The sequence below is a fragment of the Ranitomeya imitator genome, chromosome 5, assembly GCF_032444005.1.
Source record: "Ranitomeya imitator isolate aRanImi1 chromosome 5, aRanImi1.pri, whole genome shotgun sequence".
NCBI classification, from domain to species: domain Eukaryota; kingdom Metazoa; phylum Chordata; class Amphibia; order Anura; family Dendrobatidae; genus Ranitomeya; species Ranitomeya imitator.
This window is the reverse complement of record NC_091286.1, coordinates 113,012,548-113,033,879: the sequence shown is the minus strand read 5'-3', so window position 1 is coordinate 113,033,879 and position 21,332 is coordinate 113,012,548. Positions and strand designations below refer to the sequence as shown.

Below are 21,332 nucleotides of genomic sequence, written 5' to 3'. Positions count from 1 at the left end.
AGACAAAAATAAAGCAAAACGTGGAACAAGAAAATCAAAAACTTAGCTTGTCCTGAAGATTACTGAGGCCAGAAGCTGAGGTAACAAAACACTCTGATAACCTTGCTAGCCGGCCAGGAAATGACAAGAAAGCCCGGTTAAATAGGAAACTCCCAAATCCTAATAGAACAGGTGGACACCAGAGACAGCAGAACACAAATCACCCAGTACCATCAGTAACCACCAGAGGGAGCCCAAAAACAGAACTCACAACACAACGCAGAGCCGTGAAAATAAAAAATCATTTTTCTTTCCTCAAAAATGATGTTTTAGCAAGCAATTTTTTATTTTCACAAGGGTAACAGGAGAAATTGGACCCCAGTAATTGTTGCGCAGTTTCTCCTGAGTACACTGATACCCCATATGTGGGGGTAAACCACTGTTTGGGCACACGTCGGGGCTCGGAAGTGAGGGGGCACCATTTGACTTTTTGAATACAAGATTGGCTGGAATCAATGGTGGCGTCATGTTGCGTTTGGAGACCCCTGATGTGCCTAAACAGTGGAAACCCCTCAATTCTACCTCCAACACTAACCCCAACACACCCCTAACCCTAATCCCAACTGTAGCCATAACCCCAATCACAACCCTAATTCCAACTCTAACCCTAAGGCTATGTGCCCACGTTGCGGATTCGTGTGAGATTTTTCCACACCATTTCCAGTGATTTTTGTGCGGATTTCACCTGCGGATTCCTATTGAGGAACAGGTGTAAAACGCTGCGAAATCCGCACAAAGAATTAACATGCTGCGGAAAATACAACGCAGCGTTTCCGCGCGGTATTTTCTGCACCATGGGCACAGTGGATTTGGTTTTCCTTAGGTTTACATGGTACTGTAAACGTGATGGAACACTGCTGCGAATCTGCAGCGGCCAATCCGCTGCGGATCCGCAGCCAAATCCGCACCGTGTGCACATAGCTTAATTCTAAAGATATGTGCACACGCTGTGGAAAACGCTGCGGATCCGCAGCAGTTTCCCATGAGTTTACAGTTCAATGTAAACCTATGGGAAACAAAAATCGCTGTACGCATGCTGCAGAAAAACTGCACGGAAACGCAGGGGTTTACATTCCGCAGCATGTCACTTCTTTCTGCGGATTCCGCAGCGGTTTTACAACTGCTCCAATAGAAAACCGCAGTTGTAAAACCGCAGTGAAATGCGCAGAAAAACCGCGGTAAATCCGCCATAAATCCGCAGCTGCTTAGCACTGCGGATTTATCAAATCCGCTGTGGAAAAATCCGCAGAGGACCAGAATACATGTGCACATATCGAAACCCTAACCCTAACCCTAGTTCTAACCCCAACCTTAGTGGGGAAAAAAAAAATTCTTTATTTTATTATTGTCCCCATCTATGGGGGTGACAAAGCGGGGGGGTGGATGTCATTTACTATTTTTTTTATTTTGATCAATGTGATAGGTTATATCTCAGTGATCAAAATGCACTTTGGAACGAATCTGCCGGCTGGCAGATTCAGAGGGCGCACTGCGCATGCGCCCGCCATTTTGGAAGATGGCGGCGCCCATGGAGAAGACGGACGGACCCCGGGAGGATCGGTAAGTATGATGGGGTGGGGGGAGCACGGTGGGGTGGATCGGAGCATGGGGGGGGTGGATCGGAGCGCGGGGGGGTGGATCGGAGCACGGGGTGGATCGGAGCATGGGGGGGACATACCATCTAAATATTGCCCAATTTTGAAAACGGATGCCCAGACTGCTACAGTGACCAGTGCTAATCCTCTTCTTACAGCCAGGAGAGTCACTTCTCTAGACCCACTGTAAAGCTGAATAGAAGCATCGTTTTAAAGGAATCATTCCCTTGTGGGATGCATTTGTCAATCCTCTGAATCTGAGAAGTCACTCATTAAAATCGTATATCAACTGTAAGACTAGAAATGTGATATATGCCCCTGTAGCAAAATATATGTGGAACAGACGTGTCAGGAATTGAGAAAGAGGGCTCAAAAACATACCGTATATCCACCATCCATATAGTGGCGGCCGACCAGAGGAAGGGTAAACTCTCAATCCCATAGCCACTCATTTCATTGCAGTTCATGGGGGCTCTACCTCAGGATTATTGGCCTGCAAAAGCTTCCATATAATGGCAGATGTGGCAGCAAATTGAATCCGGGTGGATCTTTGAGCTTCAGTCTGTGGCACCAACTGGGCTCAATGAATAGCTTCTCTTCACCGGTTTCTTAAGCTAATTGGACACATGAGAGCAGTTTGACTTGTGTAGTTTAAGGACTTCATCATTATATTCTCTTTTCCATTTACTCATCTTTACTTACTTTTTGTTTGTTTTTTGCTCTTTTTGTATCAGGTAGTTTTGGTGGTTATTGTGTCACGCTGTCATCTCCGCATGCTTATGCCGACACTCACATCAATGTTCAAAGCTTCAATCAGTTTCATTTTGCATTATTTCTATGCACATCATCTAACCCATGAACCAATGTTCTGTGACTGCTGCCACCGACTGCATATATGGACTGTTGCATCATCACTAAGTCTATTGACATTTATGGTCATTGTGTTCGTGACACTTTTGCCTGGAATCTACCGTTTCATCTAAAGGTACCTTCACACTGAGCAACTTACCAACGAGAACGACAACGATCCGTGACGTTGCAGCGTCCTGGGTAGCGATCTCGTTGTGTTTGACACGCAGCAGTGATCAGGATCCCGCTGTGACATCGCTGGTCGTAGCTGAAAGTCCGGAACTTTATTTGGTCGTCAGGTCGGCGTGATTCGTCATGTTTGCCAGCAATGTTTTTTCATGAAGCGAACAACCAGTTACAACGATAAGTACGTCACTGGATCACTCCTGCATCGTTCTGGTGTTGTCGTGTTTGACGTCTCCTAGCGACCTAAACAGCGACGCTGCAGCGATCGGCTCGTTGTCTATATCGCTGCAGCGTCGCTTAATGTGACGGTACCTTTATGCTGGAATGCCTGTTTCTTCATGCAGACAGCCATTTAATTTGTATCTTTATTTTTAGCTTCTGCATGGATGCACTAATGATTTATACTCCTTTTGGAGGCATCGCCTTCGCTGATACCAGTGCGTGCACTTTTCGTTTTGTTTTTTTTTATCTTTGCTTTTCCACTGCTGCTTTTTTGTTTCATTTACGGCTGCTATGTGTCATCGCATCTGTGCAGTCTCATTGTTATACCGTAATTGCTCCTTCAGCATGGCTGGCTCCCTCCATCTGTTCCATTGAACCAGCGCTTCACACCGGTAATGTGCTTACTCTGATTACTCCACCTATTTATTTTCTGACACCTCTGACAACTTTCCCTGATGAAGCTGCTTGCAGCAGTGATAAGCGGGGGGCTTTCCCCACACCCCTATCTTACTGGGACTTTATGCTTCCATCGGCACTATACATGAGCCTCTCTTGAACCGACCAGGCGGCCACGACATCAGACAGCCAGGTACCTTCCCCTTTTGCATTCAGCTACACCTTCAGATTATACACCACAGGTTGTATACATCATATAGTTTGGGGATTTTTTACCATCTACATCTAACCAGGCTTTCCAGACGTGGAGATATACACTCACCTTGTGCTCTGGATCTAAATCCACTGTTCACATTACATCTTACATATGCCCAGAGCATGTGCTGCTATTTTTGGGTTTAATACTATTGGGAGCATTGATGTTTCAGTTTATTCATTATACTTGTTGTTTACATGTTTTCTAATTTTCATCATGCCCCATTTTGTGAATGTGTCTGCTTCGCTTTCCATGTTATACTGTGGATACTTTGTGGCTCATTTATAGCATATGTGCTTTTCATTGCTGGTCCTTCTGGTTCATTGTTTATTATGTCCCACACTATTCCATCTTCAGGGGTGTGGTTTATTTGCCATGTTCTTCTACATGTTTTTTTAAGTGGTTTTAACGTTTGCTGTGTCTAAATAAAGATATCTAATTTTAGCTATTATTATGTGGATGTGCACACCATTTTTTGGTTGGTCTTTCTTCTCTCCAGTTTAGCGTATTGTAGGTGAGATACTTTGTGACACTTGTGCAGTAATGGCTTTCTTCTGGCGAATCGACCATGCAGCGCATTATTCTTCAAGTGCCTCCTTATTGTACATCTTGAAATAGACACACCGCTAGTTTTCAGAGAGTCCTGTATTTCAGCTGATGTTGTTTGTGAGGGTTGTTTTGCATCCCGAACAATTTTCCTGGTAGTTGTGTACAAAATTTTTGTTGGTCTACCTGACCGTGGTTTTGTTTTTACAGAGCCCCTGATTTTAAATTTGTTAGTCACAGTTTGAACTTTTTGTATCCCTTTCCTGTTTTATACAGTACAACTGCCTTTTCCCATAGATTCATTTACAATTCTTTTGCTTTCCCCACGACTCACAATCCAGAAACATTAGTGGCTGGATGAAAGATGCAAGAGTCTGTTTGGATCCCAGAAACTCACTCAGCTTTTATGCACACACACTGATTACAAGCAAACAGGTCACAGGTGAGGATGCTACCTTTAGTAGCCATTGAAATCCATTTGTGTCACCTTCTGTGCATGTTATCAGGCAAAAATCACCAGGGTTTGTGAACTTTTGATCAGATTCATTTGGATATTTGGGGTTGTCATTATGATTTAAAAAGAGAAAACACAGTAGTAAATGGCTTCACCCAACCACTAACCATGAGTGGAGAAAAAGTTTTGGTGTCATCATCTCAAAAACATTTCTAGAATTCGCCCTTTTCTTAATTTCGACTCTGCAAAAACTCTGACTGTTTCACTTATTCATTCTCGTCTGGACTATTGTAACTCTCTACTAATCGGTCTCCCTCTTGCAAAACTCTCCCCGCTCCAATCTGTCCTGAATGCTGCAGCCAGGATCATATTCCTCACCAACCGTTACACCGATGCCTCTACCCTGTGCCAGTCATTACTCTGGCTACCCATCCACTCCAGAATCCAGTACAAAACTACTACCCTCATCCACAAAGCACTCCATGGCTCAGCACCACCCTACATCTCCTCCCTGGTATCAGTCTACCACCCTACCCGTGCCCTCCGCTCCGCTAATGACCTCAGGTTAGCATCCTCAATAATCAGAACCTCCCACTCCCGTCTCCAAGACTTTACACGTGCTGCGCCGATTCTTTGGAATGCACTACCTAGGTTAATACGATTAATCCCCAATCCCCACAGTTTTAAGCGTGCCCTAAAAACTCATTTGTTCAGACTGGCCTACCGCCTCAATGCATTAACCTAACGATCCCTGTGTGGCCTATTTATAATAAAAAAAAAAAAAAAAAAAGAGGTTCCTCGCATCATGTTCTCATACACTTTATGCAGTATTAGCCCTCTGTGTCTGTACTGCTACATACTTAGGCAGGTAACTGGTTCATGCAGCTTTACATGAACACCTGAGCCTTACACTATAGCTGGTCCGAATAACTAAAGCAATTGTTACCATCCACCTCTCGTGTCTCCCCTTTTCCCCATAGTTTGTAAGCTTGCAAGCAGGGCCCTCACTCCTCCTGGTATCTGTTTTGAACTGTATTTCTGTTATGCTGTAATGTCTATTGTCTGTACAAGTCCCCTCTATAATTTGTAAAGCGCTGCGGAATATGTTGGCGCTATATAAATAAAATTATTATTATTATTATTATTATCATTCATATCTGAAAAAAGGGCAAAAAAGCAAAAATTCTGCCGGGGTATGTAAACTTTTGAGCACAACTGTATATCCTAGCTATTGGGGCTGTACCTTGTCTGCAACAATATTTACGTAGTGGCAATGTACTATTCAGGTGCCTGACAGGACCCAAGGTCCCCAGAAAAATTCTACACCCATTAGTTTGCCTTCTTCCTATAATGCATTCTTGTGCCATCTACAGTATTTCCCAGGTAAGCGATATACATGTACCTGGCAGTCCACAAGATTCATCAGACCAAGCTACCATCTTCCAGAGCTCCATGGTTTAGTTTTAATCCTTTGATGCTCCCCGCGGGCACTTTTGGCAGTGACCAGGGAATAGCTTTGGCCCTCTGACTGGTCAGTGGCTATGCAGCCCCACAGACTCAATATCTCTAATGGCCCTGTGGCCAGCAGTTACTAATCACTGCATGCCGAGGACACTTGTGTGGCTGTCTAGCCATTCATTCAATACCTCGTCAAGTAGAACAATCACCTATCAAATATTTATGGCATTTCTTATGGGAATGTCTCTTTAATATATTTGGGAGCAAGAAAATTAACAAACATAAGAAACATAAAATAAATATTTCAGTGGAGTCTATTCATTGTGGGGTCACATTTCCTCTATCCACATGAGCCACAATTGAATAAAAAAAAGAGGGAAAAATTAGAGGATTTTTGCGGTTTGAAATTTTTTTACAACTAATGCAGAGGAATGTCGGGCACTCCATGGGAAACCTATCACACACCATCTAAAGAGCACCTGACAGTAACAGTCGGGCACCCCCATATTCTTCACATCACACTATATATCCCCCTCACACAGCACTTTTCTTTATGGTTCCCATGTTAAAAGATTGTTCCCTCCTTCTTACAGGCTGCTCCTTGGGTTCCTCTTCGCTCATAAACTGGTGTCTTTGGTCACCCCGGTGTCACAGACTGCTTCTCCCGCTCATCAACTGCTTTTCATTGCCCCTCCTCTCATATAATGTCTCTTATGGTCCCCACTCTCCCACAAACGTCTTCACATAATCACCCCACTCAGAGACTTTTTGTGTGGTTTATTCTGTCACAGTCCACATTCTAGCTGCCGAAAGTAATTGAGACCTCTCAACCACATCTTTAAATTATTTCAGGCTCGCCCCACTTAAAGGGGTTGTCCACTATTAGAAAACCCCTGCTTAATCAATTAAGAACCCAAATTGAAATAAAAATAATGATCCCTTAGTTGCAGTGAAGGGAAGTCTTAAAGGTGTATTCCCCTCTCCAAGATCCAGTCCCAATAAGTAGTAGGTTTAATAATAAGAGTATTATAAAATATCTCCAATTGGAAATGTAGCATAGTTCTCCTGATGAACGATATTGCTTACATTCCAGTAGCGTAGGTATCCATGGGTACGACCACTTATAGTGATAGTTAGTTGTTAGTGGTCCATGGATACCTAAGCTACTGCGATGCCTGCACAAGGGTAAGCGACATAGCGAATCAGAAGAACTATACATTTCTAATTGGAGTCATTTACAAATATTATTATTATTATTATTATTATTATTATTATTAAACCTACTACACATTGGGATCTTGGAGATGGGACTAACCCTTTAAGGGGATCAATGGTTCTTGGAGTTTCTTGAGCAGCTAAGCCAGCTCCAAACATGGAGGGTGCTGCTCGCAACTGTGGTGTATGCAGCAAGCAATAGATTTATACATAATTAGACAAACTAAAATATGTATTGTGTGATATTATGTTAGCAACAATGTGTATCTATTGAAAATACTTACTCTGAACGCCTCTTTACTTTTTTGACGACATAATATTTTTGATCAAGCTTTTTTCTTGCTTTGTATACTGTCCCATATCCTCCAGAATCAAGCTTTGTAATATTGTCAAAAAGGTCTAAAAAGCTGGAAAATAGAAGCTGGGGTCAGACGAGCACCTCCTCATTCTTATGCAGTGATAAGCTGTCTATTGCATCCTGGCATACCTTATACACAGAACGGTATCCTTGTTGTATGTGAATGTGCGCTGAAATTTACAGAGACACCCGAGCTCCGCGACTGACGAGAGCCTGTTAATGCCGCCCCTCTGGCTTTGATTGATATGTACATGCATTAAATTTAGCAGTAGTGGTATTAATCAGATCACTGTATGCACAGGAGAGAATGGAGTCCACTGCACTGAACAGAAGAGTGAATTGCACATGCGCCGATCTTATCAGTACACCATGACATTTGTAAAACTGCGTGAATGACGTAAGGAACATCATAAGCTCTCACTCTTTGGCTAGAATAATACTCATGTTAATATCAGGATTACACAATCACTCTGAAATGGATATCAGATCCAAGAACATATTTGGTTTGTATTGCGAGACAGATTTAAAAAAACAAAACACCTTTTGCTAAATTCTTAATGTTGAGCTGGACACAGGATGTAATAGTGGCTGCAGAGTGAAATAAAGGTTTTCTGTTTGATTTCACCTCTCTGTTGTGGACATATTAGAAATCAAAGTATTTGGCACCTAAAATGTTAAATCTTATTTTGGGTTTTATCAGATAGTTTTCACTAAGGGGTGTGTACTTCTTCCCCCTGTATTAGGCTGGCCAATCATAAGAAGGCAGCAACACACTCAAAAGAAAATACTAACATACCCCTACCATAGCGCAGAGCAGGTTTCTCAATGAACAAGCAAGTAATAATTGTGTATACATATGTGTATATATATATATATATATATATATATATATATATATATATATATATATATATATATATATATATATATATATATATATATATATATATATACACACACACTGTGTAGCGCCAAAATATTCTGAAGCACTTTATAATTAAGCAGGGATATGTACTGACGATAACGGACATTAAAGAGTAACACCTAGTTCAACAGTTACAGAGAGCGAGGCCCTGCTCACAAGCTTACAATCTATAAGGAAATAGGGGGCGAACAATAGGTCTCCAGTCATCGGTATAATCGATGAGGGTATTTAAATAAAGCAGCATGAGCCGGTCACCAGCCAGTATCTGTGCAAGTAGGAAATTAATAGATGGGACCATATTTTGAGGAAAATTTAGAAATAGGGAACAGGGAAGAGTTAGATTAGTGATGCGATGTGATAGGCCTTTCTAAAAAGATGTGTTCTTAAAGCACGCTTAAAAAGATGGTAGTTAGGAATTAACTGGATTATCAGGAATAGTGCATTCCAGAAAACTGGTGCAACACGAGAGATGTCTTGGGGATGGAAATGGGAGGTTTGGTTTATGAAAGATGGTGGTCTAAGATCAATTGCAAGTGTTTTTAACAGAGATATCATTTAACTTACATTTTGTTAGTGGTCACATCATGTACCGGCTCAGGGTTTGTGAACTTGGCTGCTAACTCAATACGTCTAAAAGAAAAAAGAAAACATTTCTATATTATTATATGGAAAATTTGGTTTACTACTTACTTAAATAAAAATAAAAAAAGAGGAGGTGGGCTTACCTTTGGGGTCTGACTGGTCCTGATGGCGTCCCACATGCTGACGAGCGAAATGTGATCTAAATAAAATAATATCTATATATGTAAACGTATATAACAGGTAGGACACAGTTAAAACCTAGTACTGGAGGTCCATTACGTGCACCTGGCTAGCTAGATCTAGAGCCAGGCCCTGTGATAACTTGCTGGACAGTCAGCTGAGCAGTGTGAATTGGTGTTGGAGCTACAATGAGACAAGCCAGAATCTCTCTGAGAGGAGACCGGTCACGCCGTGTGCACCAGGCTCCAAGTATCACAGGCTGCTATGGACAATAGCCGTTTAGGGCAACGTGTAGAAGCTGCAGCTTCTTCATTGTGGCTGAGCCGCCTGAGCTAGAGGCAGTGCATAGATGGCTAACGGGGAGAGACAGTGTTAGATCTTGCCTACCCAGAAAAGGGACAGTTTTCCCTTCCTTTGACATTCGTTTAGGGACGGGGTACGGCCATTTTGCTCTCACGTGAATGTTGCTAATGTTTATGCTGGAAAATAAACATAAGGCTGTTTTGCACTAAAACCAAATGTCTGTGTGAAGCCTTACCACTGCCAGGGAGCGTGAATCTCTACAATAAGTATATAATTTATCATTAACTGTATAAAATATTAGGCAGTGTCAAAATCAGCTTTTTGGGAGCATCTTCTGTGCTTTTTGTAAAAACGCGGCATATTTTTGCAGTTTCGCTAATTGATTTTTTTGCTGTAAAAATCATGAAACTCTGTATAAACATTGCATTTTTAATTACCGTATATACTCGAGTATAAGCCGACCCGAGTATAAGCCGACCCCCCTAATTTTGCCACAAAAAACTGGGAAAACTTATTGACTCGAGTATAAGCCTAGGGTGGAAATGCAGCATTTACCGGTGAATTTCAAAAATAAAAATAGATCATTATTTCCCCATAGCTGTGCCATATAGTGCTCTGCACCGTTCATATTTCCCCATAGGTGTGAACCATATAGTGCTCTGCACCGTTCATTGTGCCCCCTAGCTGTGCCATATACGGTGCTCTGCACCGTTCATTGTGCCCCATAGATGTGCCATATACGGTGCTCTGCACCGTTCACTGTGCCCCATAGCTGTGCTGTGCCATATACGGTGCTCTGCACCGTTCACTGTGCCCCATAGCTGTGCTGTGCCATATACGGTGCTCTGCACCGTTCACTGTGCCCCATAGCTGTGCCATATACGGTGCTCTGCACCGTTCACTGTGCCCCATAGCTGTGCTGTGCCATATACGGTGCTCTGCACCGTTCACTGTGCCCCATAGCTGTGCTGTGCCATATACGGTGCTCTGCACCGTTCACTGTGTCCCATAGCTGTGCTGTGCCATATACGGTGCTCTGCACCGTTCACTGTGCCCCATAGCTGTGCTGTGCCATATACGGTGCTCTGCACCGTTCACTGTGCCCCATAGCTGTGCTGTGCCATATACGGTGCTCTGCACCGTTCACTGTGCCCCATAGCTGTGCTGTGCCATATACGGTGCTCTGCACCGTTCACTGTGCCCCATAGCTGTGCTGTGCCATATACGGTGCTCTGCACCGTTCACTGTGCCCCATAGCTGTGCTGTGCCATATACGGTGCTCTGCACCGTTCACTGTGCCCCATAGATGTTCCACATAAATTTGTGCCGCCGCTGCCGCAATAAAGAAAAAAAAACACATACTCACCTCCCTTGATTGCAGCTCCCGGCGTCTCGTTCCGGCGCCTCCATCTTCCCGGCGTCTCTGCTCTGACTGATCAGGCAGAGGGCGCCGCGCACACTATATGCGTCATCGCGCCCTCTGCCTGAACAGTCAGAGAGCAGAGACGCCGGGAAGATGGAGGCGCCGGCCGGGAAGATGGATCGGCGCCCGGCGGCTGGAACGAGGACAGGTGAATATAACATACTCACCTAGTCCTGGCGATCCTCGCGCTGTCCCCTCCTGTCTTCGGTGCCGCAGCTTCTTTCTCTATCAGCGGTCACCGGCACCGCTGATTAGAGAAATGAATAAGCGGCTCCGCCCCTATGGGAGGTGGAGCCGCTTATTCATTTCTGTAATGAGCGGTCCCACGTGACCGCTGAAGAGAGGAAGAAACTGCAGCGCCGAAGCCCGTGGGACGGCAGGGACAGCGCGAGGATCGCTGGGACTAGGTAAGTATACCTCAGCGCCCTCACCCCCTCACCCGCCGACCCCACCGCTACCGTGACTCGAGTATAAGCCGAGGGGGGCACTTTCAGCCCAAAAATTTGGGCTGAAAATCTCGGCTTATACTCGAGTATATACGGTACTTTTTTAAAGTGTTCATTTTTAGCTTTTCTCTTACACCGAGTGCATCATGCTATGAGTATGGTGATCTTCCAGATTTCTGCACTGTATGTATAAAAAATAAAAAAGCCTTTGGGGGGGGAGGGGTTCAAAAGTGCACAAACTAAAAGACTGTACCTGAGAATCACTGCTTTGTGACTGGAAAGGTTCTGTCTTTTGCTCGCGTGAGGAAGAGTCATCTTCAGAACTACAAGATAAGAAAGGCAGATTTGTATATTTCTGCTTATATAGAGCAGCCAGCACAGGTTTGCTGAGCAGGGGTTGGGTAAATCCTTTCCTTTCTCCCCCAAAAATTATACAAAAGAGGCTAACCCCTTTACCCCAGCCCGTTTTCAGCTTCCTGACCAGGCCAAATTTTACAATTCTGACCACTGTCAGTTTATATACTGTAGTAATAACTCTAGAACGCTTCAACATATCCCAGTGATTCCGAGAATGTTTTTTTTCGTGACACATTGTACTTTTTGTTAGTGGTAAATTTAGGGCGATATTTGTGGTTTATTTTTTTTAAATATTTGAATTTTGCCAAAATGTTTTCACATTTTTATGCCCTTAACCCCTTAATGACCAGGGGTATTTCAGTTTTTGAATTTCTGTTTTTTGCTCCCCTTCTTCCCAGAGCTATAACTTGTTTTTTAGTCAATATGGCCTTGTGAGGATTTTTAATTTTTTTTGCGGCGCAAGTTGTACTTTTGAACGACACCATTGGTTTTAAAGGGCCACTGTCACCCCCTCCAGCCGTTATAAACTAAAAGAGCCACCTTGTGCAGCAGTAATGCTGCATTCTAACAAGGTGGCTCTTTTAGTTTTAGGTTCAAGTATACCCCAAATAAAGCGTTTTTATACTTAGCCACAATTCCTGTCTCTAGCCAGGGAAGCGGGTCCTCACTCCCCAGCTCTAAACGCTCCTCTGCCGTCACTCCAATCTTCCTGCGCTTTCGGCGCCGCCCCCTCAGCGCTGTGTACATTTCAAAACCGGCGCCTGCGCAGTGTACTGCTGTGCTGCGCAGACGCAGTAAGCTCTGGCCGTCTGATGTCCCAGCCATGCTTGCAGACTGCGCCTGCGCGGGCATTGCGGCCAGCCACCTTTGGAATCCCCGCACCGCACTGTGCATAATTCGTGATGTGGGGTTGGGTGAGGGCTTTTTTTTGTGCGCCGAGCTGATGGTTTTAGTGATACCATTTTGGTGCAGATACAATCTTTTGATCGTCCGTTATTGCATTTTATTGGAATGTAAACAGCGACCAGATCGCCTGTATGTAGCAGAAATGCTCACTTGCTATAGAAATCTGGCAAAGACAGCCATAGAGGTCTGCTCAAGACTTCTGGTTTGGTTGTCATGCCGACCCATCAGTAACCTGCAATCAAGTGACAGGGTCATGATGGGCACGATTGGCGACGTGCTTTCAGTAAGCACAAGTCAAATGCTTCCTTCAGATACAGCGGCATTTAACTAGTTAACAGCTGCAGGTGGATCGCAATTCCACCCGCGGCTGTTGCAGGCACATGTCATCTGTATAGAACAGCTGCCATGTTCCCGGAAAGGTGCAGGGGGAGTCCGACGTGGGCGAATAATTACGCCCAACGTCGGACTGGAGTTAAACCAGTTATGTCACACAAACTAGTTAAAAATTAACATTTTCCACATGTCTACCACATCAGCATCATTTTTTAAACATTTTTATTTTTTTGATAGAAAGTTAGAAGGGTTAAAAGTTAATCAGCAATTTCTCTTTTTTCCAACAAAATTTACAAAACCACATTCAGTAAGTTTATTAAACCTTCGGATGCTTCACTGGAATTAAAGCAATGTAGAAGGAAAAAATGAAAAAAAAAATTTCCCACAAAAATTTTGCTTTAGCTCAAAAAATTTTATTTTCACAGGGTAACAAGAGAAAATCAACCCCCAATTTTTTTTTGTGCAATTTCTCCTGAGTACGCCAATACTCCATATGTGGTAGAAAACTATTGTTTGGGCACACAACACGGCTTGGAAGGGAACAAATGCCAATTGAATTCTGGAATGCAATTTTCGCTAGAATCCCTGCCTAGAGATGGACTGACAACTGGATGTTCATTTCAAGTGGGTTCGGCTGAATAATTACAAAAAGTTAAGGTACCAGAACAGTATCCGTACCCCATTCACTTGAATGGGGGGCCCGAACATTCAGTGTTTGCCATGTGCATGACAGTGTGACAAACACCGCTTCTGATTGGCAGTGAAGTCATCACCGCCGGTTAGACAGCCGCGGTTCCCACGCAGTCAAAAAACAGCGTGAGTACACAGCTGTGATCGGAGGTATAAAGTTTATCTCTGGTCACTGGTGTCAGCTGATGGGACTACTGTGAAAGCAGGAGCGGCGGATGGGAGTATTCATCAATCGGCACCTGCTCTGTAAATAAATAATTTAAAAAAATGAAGAAAAAACACAAAAAAAATGGGTTCCTCTATTTTTGATAACCAGCCAAGCAAAATGCTCAACTGGGACAGCAACCTTCAGCTGTCAGCTTCAGCAAAGTTGGTTATAAAGAATAGAGGGGTTTCCACGCTGTATTTTTTAATTCTTTACATAAATAATTTTTGAGAAACGGCATGGGGGTCCCTCCTCATTTTTGACAACCAGCCAAGCTAAAGCAAACAGCTGGGGGATGGTATCCTCAGGCTGGTAAGGGGCCATGAATATGGGCCCCCAGCCTAAAACTAGCAGCCTGCAACCGCCCATAAATGGAGCATCTATTAGATGCACCAATTCTGGCGCTTTGACCAGCCCTTTCCACTTGCCCTGTAGTGGTGGCAAGTGGGGTAATATTTGTGGGGTTGATGAAACATTTGAATTGTCCGGTGACATTAAAGGGAACCTGTCACCCCCAAAATCGATGGTGAGCTAAGCCCCGGACGTATCCTAAAAGATGAGAAAAAGAGGCTATATTATACTCACCCAGGGGCGGTCCCCGCTGCAGTCCGGTCCAATGGGTGTCACGGTCTGGTCCGATGCCTCCCATCTTCATCAGATGAAGTCCTCTTCTTGTCTTCATGCCGCAACTCCGGCGCAGGCGTACTTCGTCTGCCCTCAACAGTTGAGGGCAGAGCAAAGTACTGCAGTGCACAGGCGCTGGGCATCTATGACCTTTCCCGGAGCCTGCGCACTGCAGTACTTTGCTCTGCCCTCAACAAGAAGAGGACGTGATCGTAAGAAGATGGGGGGCCCCGGACCGCAACGCCCATCGGATCGGACCGCACGCCCAGGTGAGTATAATCTAACCTCTTTTTCTTATCTTTCAGGATACATCGGGGGCTTATCTACAGCATTACAGAATGCTGTAGATAAGCCCCTGATGCCGGTGGGCTTCGCTCACCTTCCATTTTGGGGGTGACAGGTTCCCTTTAAGCCCACAGATTAGTAATCGAGAGGCGTCTATAAGAAAGTCTTTTACTTGAAATAAAACAAAATACGCTTTTCCTTTTTTGTTTAAAAATAAAAATAGATGAGTATAATTATCGCCTAATTCCACTGAATCCCTCGTCTTCTGTAATTAAAAAAAAAACAAAAATATACTGTATATCCCTCACCTGTCCGTCGTTATGTCCCACACCGTAATCCATGTCTTGGGGATAAACAGTTTTCAAGCTGGACGGTGCCAAGATGTAACCGTCCAGGCTGAGAACCATTGGTGAATTAGTTGCTAAGGGTGCAGTATCTGTGACCAGCGGTGATGTCATCGAGGTTACTGCTGGTAACTGAAGCTGCATTCCCAGCCATGCTGAACTGCGGTGACATTGGTTTGATCCCCGCTAGCACCATAAGAATGTCTCACAGTGCAGAGGTAAGTTCACTGCAATTCACAGGGAGAATTTCATTTCGGTGAATATAACTGTAGATTACATAACAATTATCTTGTGCTCTATGCCAAACACTTAAATCGTGCATTCCATCTAAATCTCCGAATGATGCGATTCAGATTAAACACTCGATGAATCCATTCATTATAATGAGGCAGCAGTTACTTTGGACTTCATCTGGCCTCTGTCATTGTCCTTCTTTGCAGCAGCAGAGAAAACTGTGGGCGACCGCGCTTTTATACACACTTAAAAAGATGGACACCGCCGTATCACAGGTCCTATGGCATCCACAGTGCCTCCATCTGCCTCATTATACGGAATCTTCCGTCAGAGGTTCTGTCTGAATCATGTATTTCACAGACTTACATGGAAAACCCGATGTAAGTGCTCAGAGTACAGCGCAGGATAAATGTTAGCAGAACTTACTGCGGTTTTTGGGAGGCAGAATGAACAAATCAACCGTAAGTCAAGAATTTGTCTTATTTATTTTTTATGCCTTTTTTGTGCAGCATAAGTGATTAGATGACTATTCTTCAGGTAGGTAAAATTGCAGAATTACAAGAGTTATATATTTTTTTTATGTTTGGCTACGATCACACACTAAAAAAACTTGTTTTTGTATCGCCATATTTTGAGCTATGCAACCTATTAATATGGACACAGAAGTAATAGACTGCTGAAAAAAGTCAGACTTCCTATCAAATGCCTTGTTGTTGAGAAATCTGCTTTTATACGATTATGTAAATTAGTCCTTCCAGGCTATGGGGAGGACACTGCCCGGAAGTAAACACTGCCTCTGCACTTCATTATCCTATGTATCACCTCCCACACAGTCACTCTGTCCCTGTGACGTCGGGCACTTGTCTGGAAATCTCACGCCTGCGCATTCCATCTGCTGGCATTCCTCATCAGTGTTACGCCCTTCTCTGGGTATTGGCTTCACGTTACTTCTGCGCAGGTGTAAGCGAGTCACTGGTACTTGTGCAGTGCAAGGATTCTGCACACGGGTGATCACTGGGAACGGAAGAGTGATGCTGGGGAAGATGATACATAGGATAATGAGGTGCGGAGTTATCTTCCGGGCAGCGTCCGCCTTATAGCCTGGAAGAGGTCATAACTGGATAAAAGCAGATTTCTCAACAACAAGTCATCATCCAGGAGACATACAGGTCGGACTTTTTCAGCATTCTATAACCTGTATGCCCATATTAATAAGTGACATAGCGCAAATGTGGTGACAGATTTCCTTCCATGAAACAAGAATTTATAACGTTACTGGACATATATTTTGTTAGCACACAGGGGCAAACAAATTAGCGGATTTAACCACTTCCCGACCGCCTACTGTATAAATACGTCGGTACATACAGGGCTTTATGCAGGGCCGATGTTTCTCTATGGTTGGCAGTTTCGCAGCACTCAGAACACCCACGAGCTGCGATTCCGGTGCAGAGCGGTAGCTCTGACAGATGACATCATCGAGAACTAATTGGATCAGGTCCCAATAATGCTATCTTCTAGATGCCACAATCAATCTCAAGATATTGAGAGGGAGATCACTGCTTCACTCACCTCTCCGATACCCCCCTCCCCCCATGCACACAGGGAATCGAGCGTTGACATGGCAGACGGAGGTCACATGATGACCACTGGGTCTGTCAGCTACGGTGGCCTGTTAGACTCAGCCAGTAGCTTTTTCATCATAGCGCAGAATAAAAAGTGGAATAAAACGCCAAACGGAAATAAAAATGGTACTGATGAGAACGTCATTCTCCCCTCCCCCCCCAAAAAAAAGCAAACCGCCATACGGCTCAGTGGAAAAGTAAAAACGTTACAGCTCTCAGAATAAAATGATGCAAAAACAGGTCTTTTTTAATAAAATATTTTTTATTGTGTAAAAGTTGAAAACGTAAAAAAACAAATATAAATGTATCACTGTAATTGTACTGAACCAAAGAATAAAACTGCCCTTGTGGCTGGTTTTTGTTCATTCTGCCACACAAAAATGTGAATACAAGGCAATCAAAAAACGTCATCTGCCCGAAAATGGTACCAATAAAAACGTCAACTCGTCTTGTAAAAAAACAAGCCATCACATTACAGTGCCGGCCAAAATGTGGAAAAATTATAGAGAAATATGGTAAGGCAAAAACTTTTTTGTTAAAAAAAATAATACTTTTTTTAGTGTATGATAGCAGCCAAACATAAAAACCAGACATAAATCTGGTATCGCTGTAATCACACCCGAAGAATAAAGGCGTCTAATCACTTATAGCACATGAAGAACTGTGTAAAAAAAAAATAAAATAAAATAAAACCATCTGCAATTGATTTGTCCATTTTGGCTCCCAAAGATCGCAGTAAGACTCGATGCACATTTATCCTGCGTTCTGTGCTGAGCGCTTACACCGGGGTTTCCGTGTAAATATCTGAAATACATGATTCATACAGAACACCCAGTGGAAGATTCCCTATAATGAGGTACAACTCGACAAAAATTATGGAATCACCGGTCTTGGAGGATGTTCATTCAGTTGTTTAATTTTGTAGAAAAAAGCAGATCACAAAACTAAAGTCATTTCAAATGGCAACTTTCTGGCTTTAAGAAACACTAAAAGAAATCAATAACAAAAAATGTGGTATTCAGTAATGGATACTTTTTTTAAACCAAGCATAGGGGAAACATTATGGAATCACTCAATTCTGAGGTAAAAATTATGGAATCACCCTGTAAATTTTCATACCCAAAAATAACACCTGCATCAAATTAGATCTGCTTGTTAGTCTGCATCTAAAAGGAGTGATCACACCTTGGAGAGCTATTGCACCAAGTGGACTGACATAAATCATGGCTCCAACACAAGAGGTGTCAATTGAAAAAAGGAGAGGATTATCAAACTCTTAAAAAAGGGTAAATCATCACGCAATGTTGCAAAAGATGTTGGTTGTTCATAGTAAGCTGTGTCTAAAATCTGGACCAAATGCAAACAACATGGGAATGTTGTTAACCCCTTTCTGACATCGGACGTACTATCCCGTCGAGGTGGGGTGGGCCACTATGACCACCGACGGGATAGTACGTCCAGCGCGATCGGCGGCGCTCACGGGGGGAGCGCGGCCGATCGCAGCCGGGTGTCAGCTGCCTATTGCAGCTGACAGGAGCGGTCACGGACCGCCCCCGGCACATTAACCCCCGGCACACCGCGATCAAACATGATCGCGATGTGCCGGCGGTGCAGGGAAGCATCGCGCAGGGAGGGGGCTCCCTGCGGGCTTCCCTGAGCCCCCCGCAGCAACGCGATGTGATCGCGTTGCTGCGAGGGTCTTACCTCCCTCCCTGCCTGCTCCAGACCCGGATCCAAGATGGCCGCGGATCCGGGTCCTGCAAGGAGGGAGGTGGCTTCACAGAGCCTGCTCAGAGCAGGCACTGTGAAGCCTGCAGCACTGTAAGTGAGATCGGTGATCTGACAGAGTGCTGTGCAAACTGTCAGATCACTGATCTGTGATGTCCCCCCCTGGGACAAAGTAAAAAAGTTAAAAAAAAAATTTCCAAATGTGTAAAAAAAAAAATTAAAAAAAAAATATTCCTAAATAACGAAGAAAAAAAATATATATTATTCCCATAAATACATTTCTTTATCTAAAAAAAGAAACAAAACAAACAATAAAAGTACATATATTTAGTATCGCCGCGTCCGTAACGGCCCGACCTATAAAACTGGCCCACTAGTTAACCCCTTCAGTAAACAACGTAAGAAAAAAAAAAAAAAACAAGGCAAAAAACAACGCTTTATTATCATACCGCCAAACAAAAAGTGGAATAACACGCGATCAAAAAGACAGATATAAATAAACATGGTACCGCTGAAAACGTCATCTTGTCCCGCAAAAAACGAGCCGCCATACAGCATGATCAGCAAAAAAATAAAAAAGTTATAGTCCTGAGAATAAAGCGATGCAAAAATAATTATTTTTTCTATAAAATAGTTTTTATCGTATAAAAGCGCCAAAACATAAAAAAATGATATAAATGAGGTGTCGCTGTAATCGTACTGACCCGAAGAATAACTGCTTTATCAATTTTACCAAACGCGGAACGGTATAAACGCCTCCCCCAAAAGAAATTCATGAATAGCTGGTTTTTGGTCATTCTGCCTCGCAAAAATCGGAATAAAAAGCGATCAAAAAATGTCACGTGCCCGAAAATGTTACCAATAAAAACGTCAACTCGTCCCGCAAAAAACAAGACCTCACATGACTCTGTGGACCAAAATATGGAAAAATTATAGCTCTCAAAATGTGTAACACAAAAAATATTTTTTGCAGTAAAAAGCGTCTTTCAGTGTGACGGCTGCCAATCATAAAAATCCGCTAAAAAACCCACTATAAAAGTAAATCAAACCCCCCTTCATCACCCTCTTAGTTAGGGAAAAATTTAAAAAATTTATTTATTTCCATTTTCCCATTAGGGCTAGGGTTAGGGCTAGGGTTAGGGTTAGGGCTAGGGTTAGGGTTAGGGTTACAGTTTGGGTTGGGGCTAAAGTTAGGGTTAGGGTTGGGGCTAAAGTTACAGTTAGGGTTTAGATTACATTTACAGTTGGGAATAGGGTTGGGATTAGGGTTAGGGGTGTGTCAGGGTTAGAGGTGTGGTTAGGGTTACTGTTGGAATTAGGGTTAGGGGTGTGTTTGGATTAGGGTTTCAGTTATAATTGGGGGGTTTCCACTGTTTAGGCACATCAGGGGCTCTCCAAACGAGACATGGCGTCCGATCTCAATTCCAGCCAATTCTGCGTTGAAAAAGTAAAACAGTGCTTCTTCCCTTCCGAGCTCTCCCGTGTGCCCAAACAGGGGTTTACCCCAACATATGGGGTATCAGCGTACTCAGGACAAATAGGACAACAACTTTTGGGGTCCAATTTCTCCTGTTACCCTTGGGAAAATACAAAACTGGGGGCTAAAAAATTATTTTTGTGGGGGAAAAAAAGATTTTTTATTTTCACGGCTCTGCGTTATAAACTGTAGTGAAACACTTGGGGGTACGAAATTCTCACAACACATCTAGATAAGTTCCCTGGGTGGGTCTAGTTTCCAATATGGGGTCACTTGTGGGGGGTTTCTACTGTTTAGGTATATTAGGGGTTCTGCAAACGCAATGTGACGCCTGCAGACCATTCCATCTAAGTCTGCATTCCAAATGGCACTCCTTCCCTTCCGAGCCCTCCTATGCGCCCAAATGGTGGTTCCCCCCAACATATGGGGTATCAGCGTACTCAGGACAAATTGGACAACAACTTTTGGGGTCGAATTTCTTCTCTTACCCTCGGGAAAATACAAAACTGGGGGCTAAAAATTAATTTTTGGGGGAAAGATTTTTTTTTTAATTTTCACGGCTCTGCGTTACAAACTGTAGTGAAACACTTGGGGGTTCAAAGCTCTCACAACACATCTAGATGAGTTCCTTAGGGGGTCTACTTTCCAAAATGGTGTCACTTGTGGGAGGTTTCTACTGTTTAGGTACATTAGGGGCTCTGCAAATGCAATGTGACACCTGCAGACCATTCCATCTAAGTCTGCATTCCAAATGGAGCTCCTTCCCTTCCGAGTCCTCCCATGCGCCCAAACAGTGGTTCCCCCCACATATGGTGTAACATCGCACTCAGGACAAATTGGGCAACAAATTTTGGGGTCCAATTTCTCCTGTTACCCTCGGGAAAATACAAAACTGGGGGCTAAAAAAATAATTTTTGTGGGAAAAAATGTTTGTTTTATTTTTAAGGCTCTGCATTATAAACTTCTGTGAAGCACTTGGTGGGTCAAAGTGCTCACCACACCTCTAGATAAGTTCCTTAGGGGGTCTACTTTCCAAAATGGTGTCACTTGTGGGGGTTTCAATGTTTAGGCACATCAGTGGCTCTCCAAAC

At 43.5% G+C, this 21,332-nt stretch overlaps 1 protein-coding gene across 1 annotated transcript in view; it reads right to left on the bottom strand.

Moving 5' to 3' along the window:
* Positions 1-21,332, bottom strand: part of LOC138681523 (interferon-induced, double-stranded RNA-activated protein kinase-like) — a 167,733-nt gene that overhangs the window by 73,140 nt on the left and 73,261 nt on the right. The window contains exons 11-14 of the mRNA XM_069769100.1: positions 11,687-11,756; positions 9,225-9,280; positions 9,064-9,129; positions 7,501-7,623 (exon numbers count right to left, since the gene is read on the bottom strand). Of these exons, the coding sequence (XP_069625201.1) occupies positions 7,501-7,623; positions 9,064-9,129; positions 9,225-9,280; positions 11,687-11,756 (315 nt within the window). The remainder of the gene's footprint in view (positions 1-7,500; positions 7,624-9,063; positions 9,130-9,224; positions 9,281-11,686; positions 11,757-21,332) is intronic.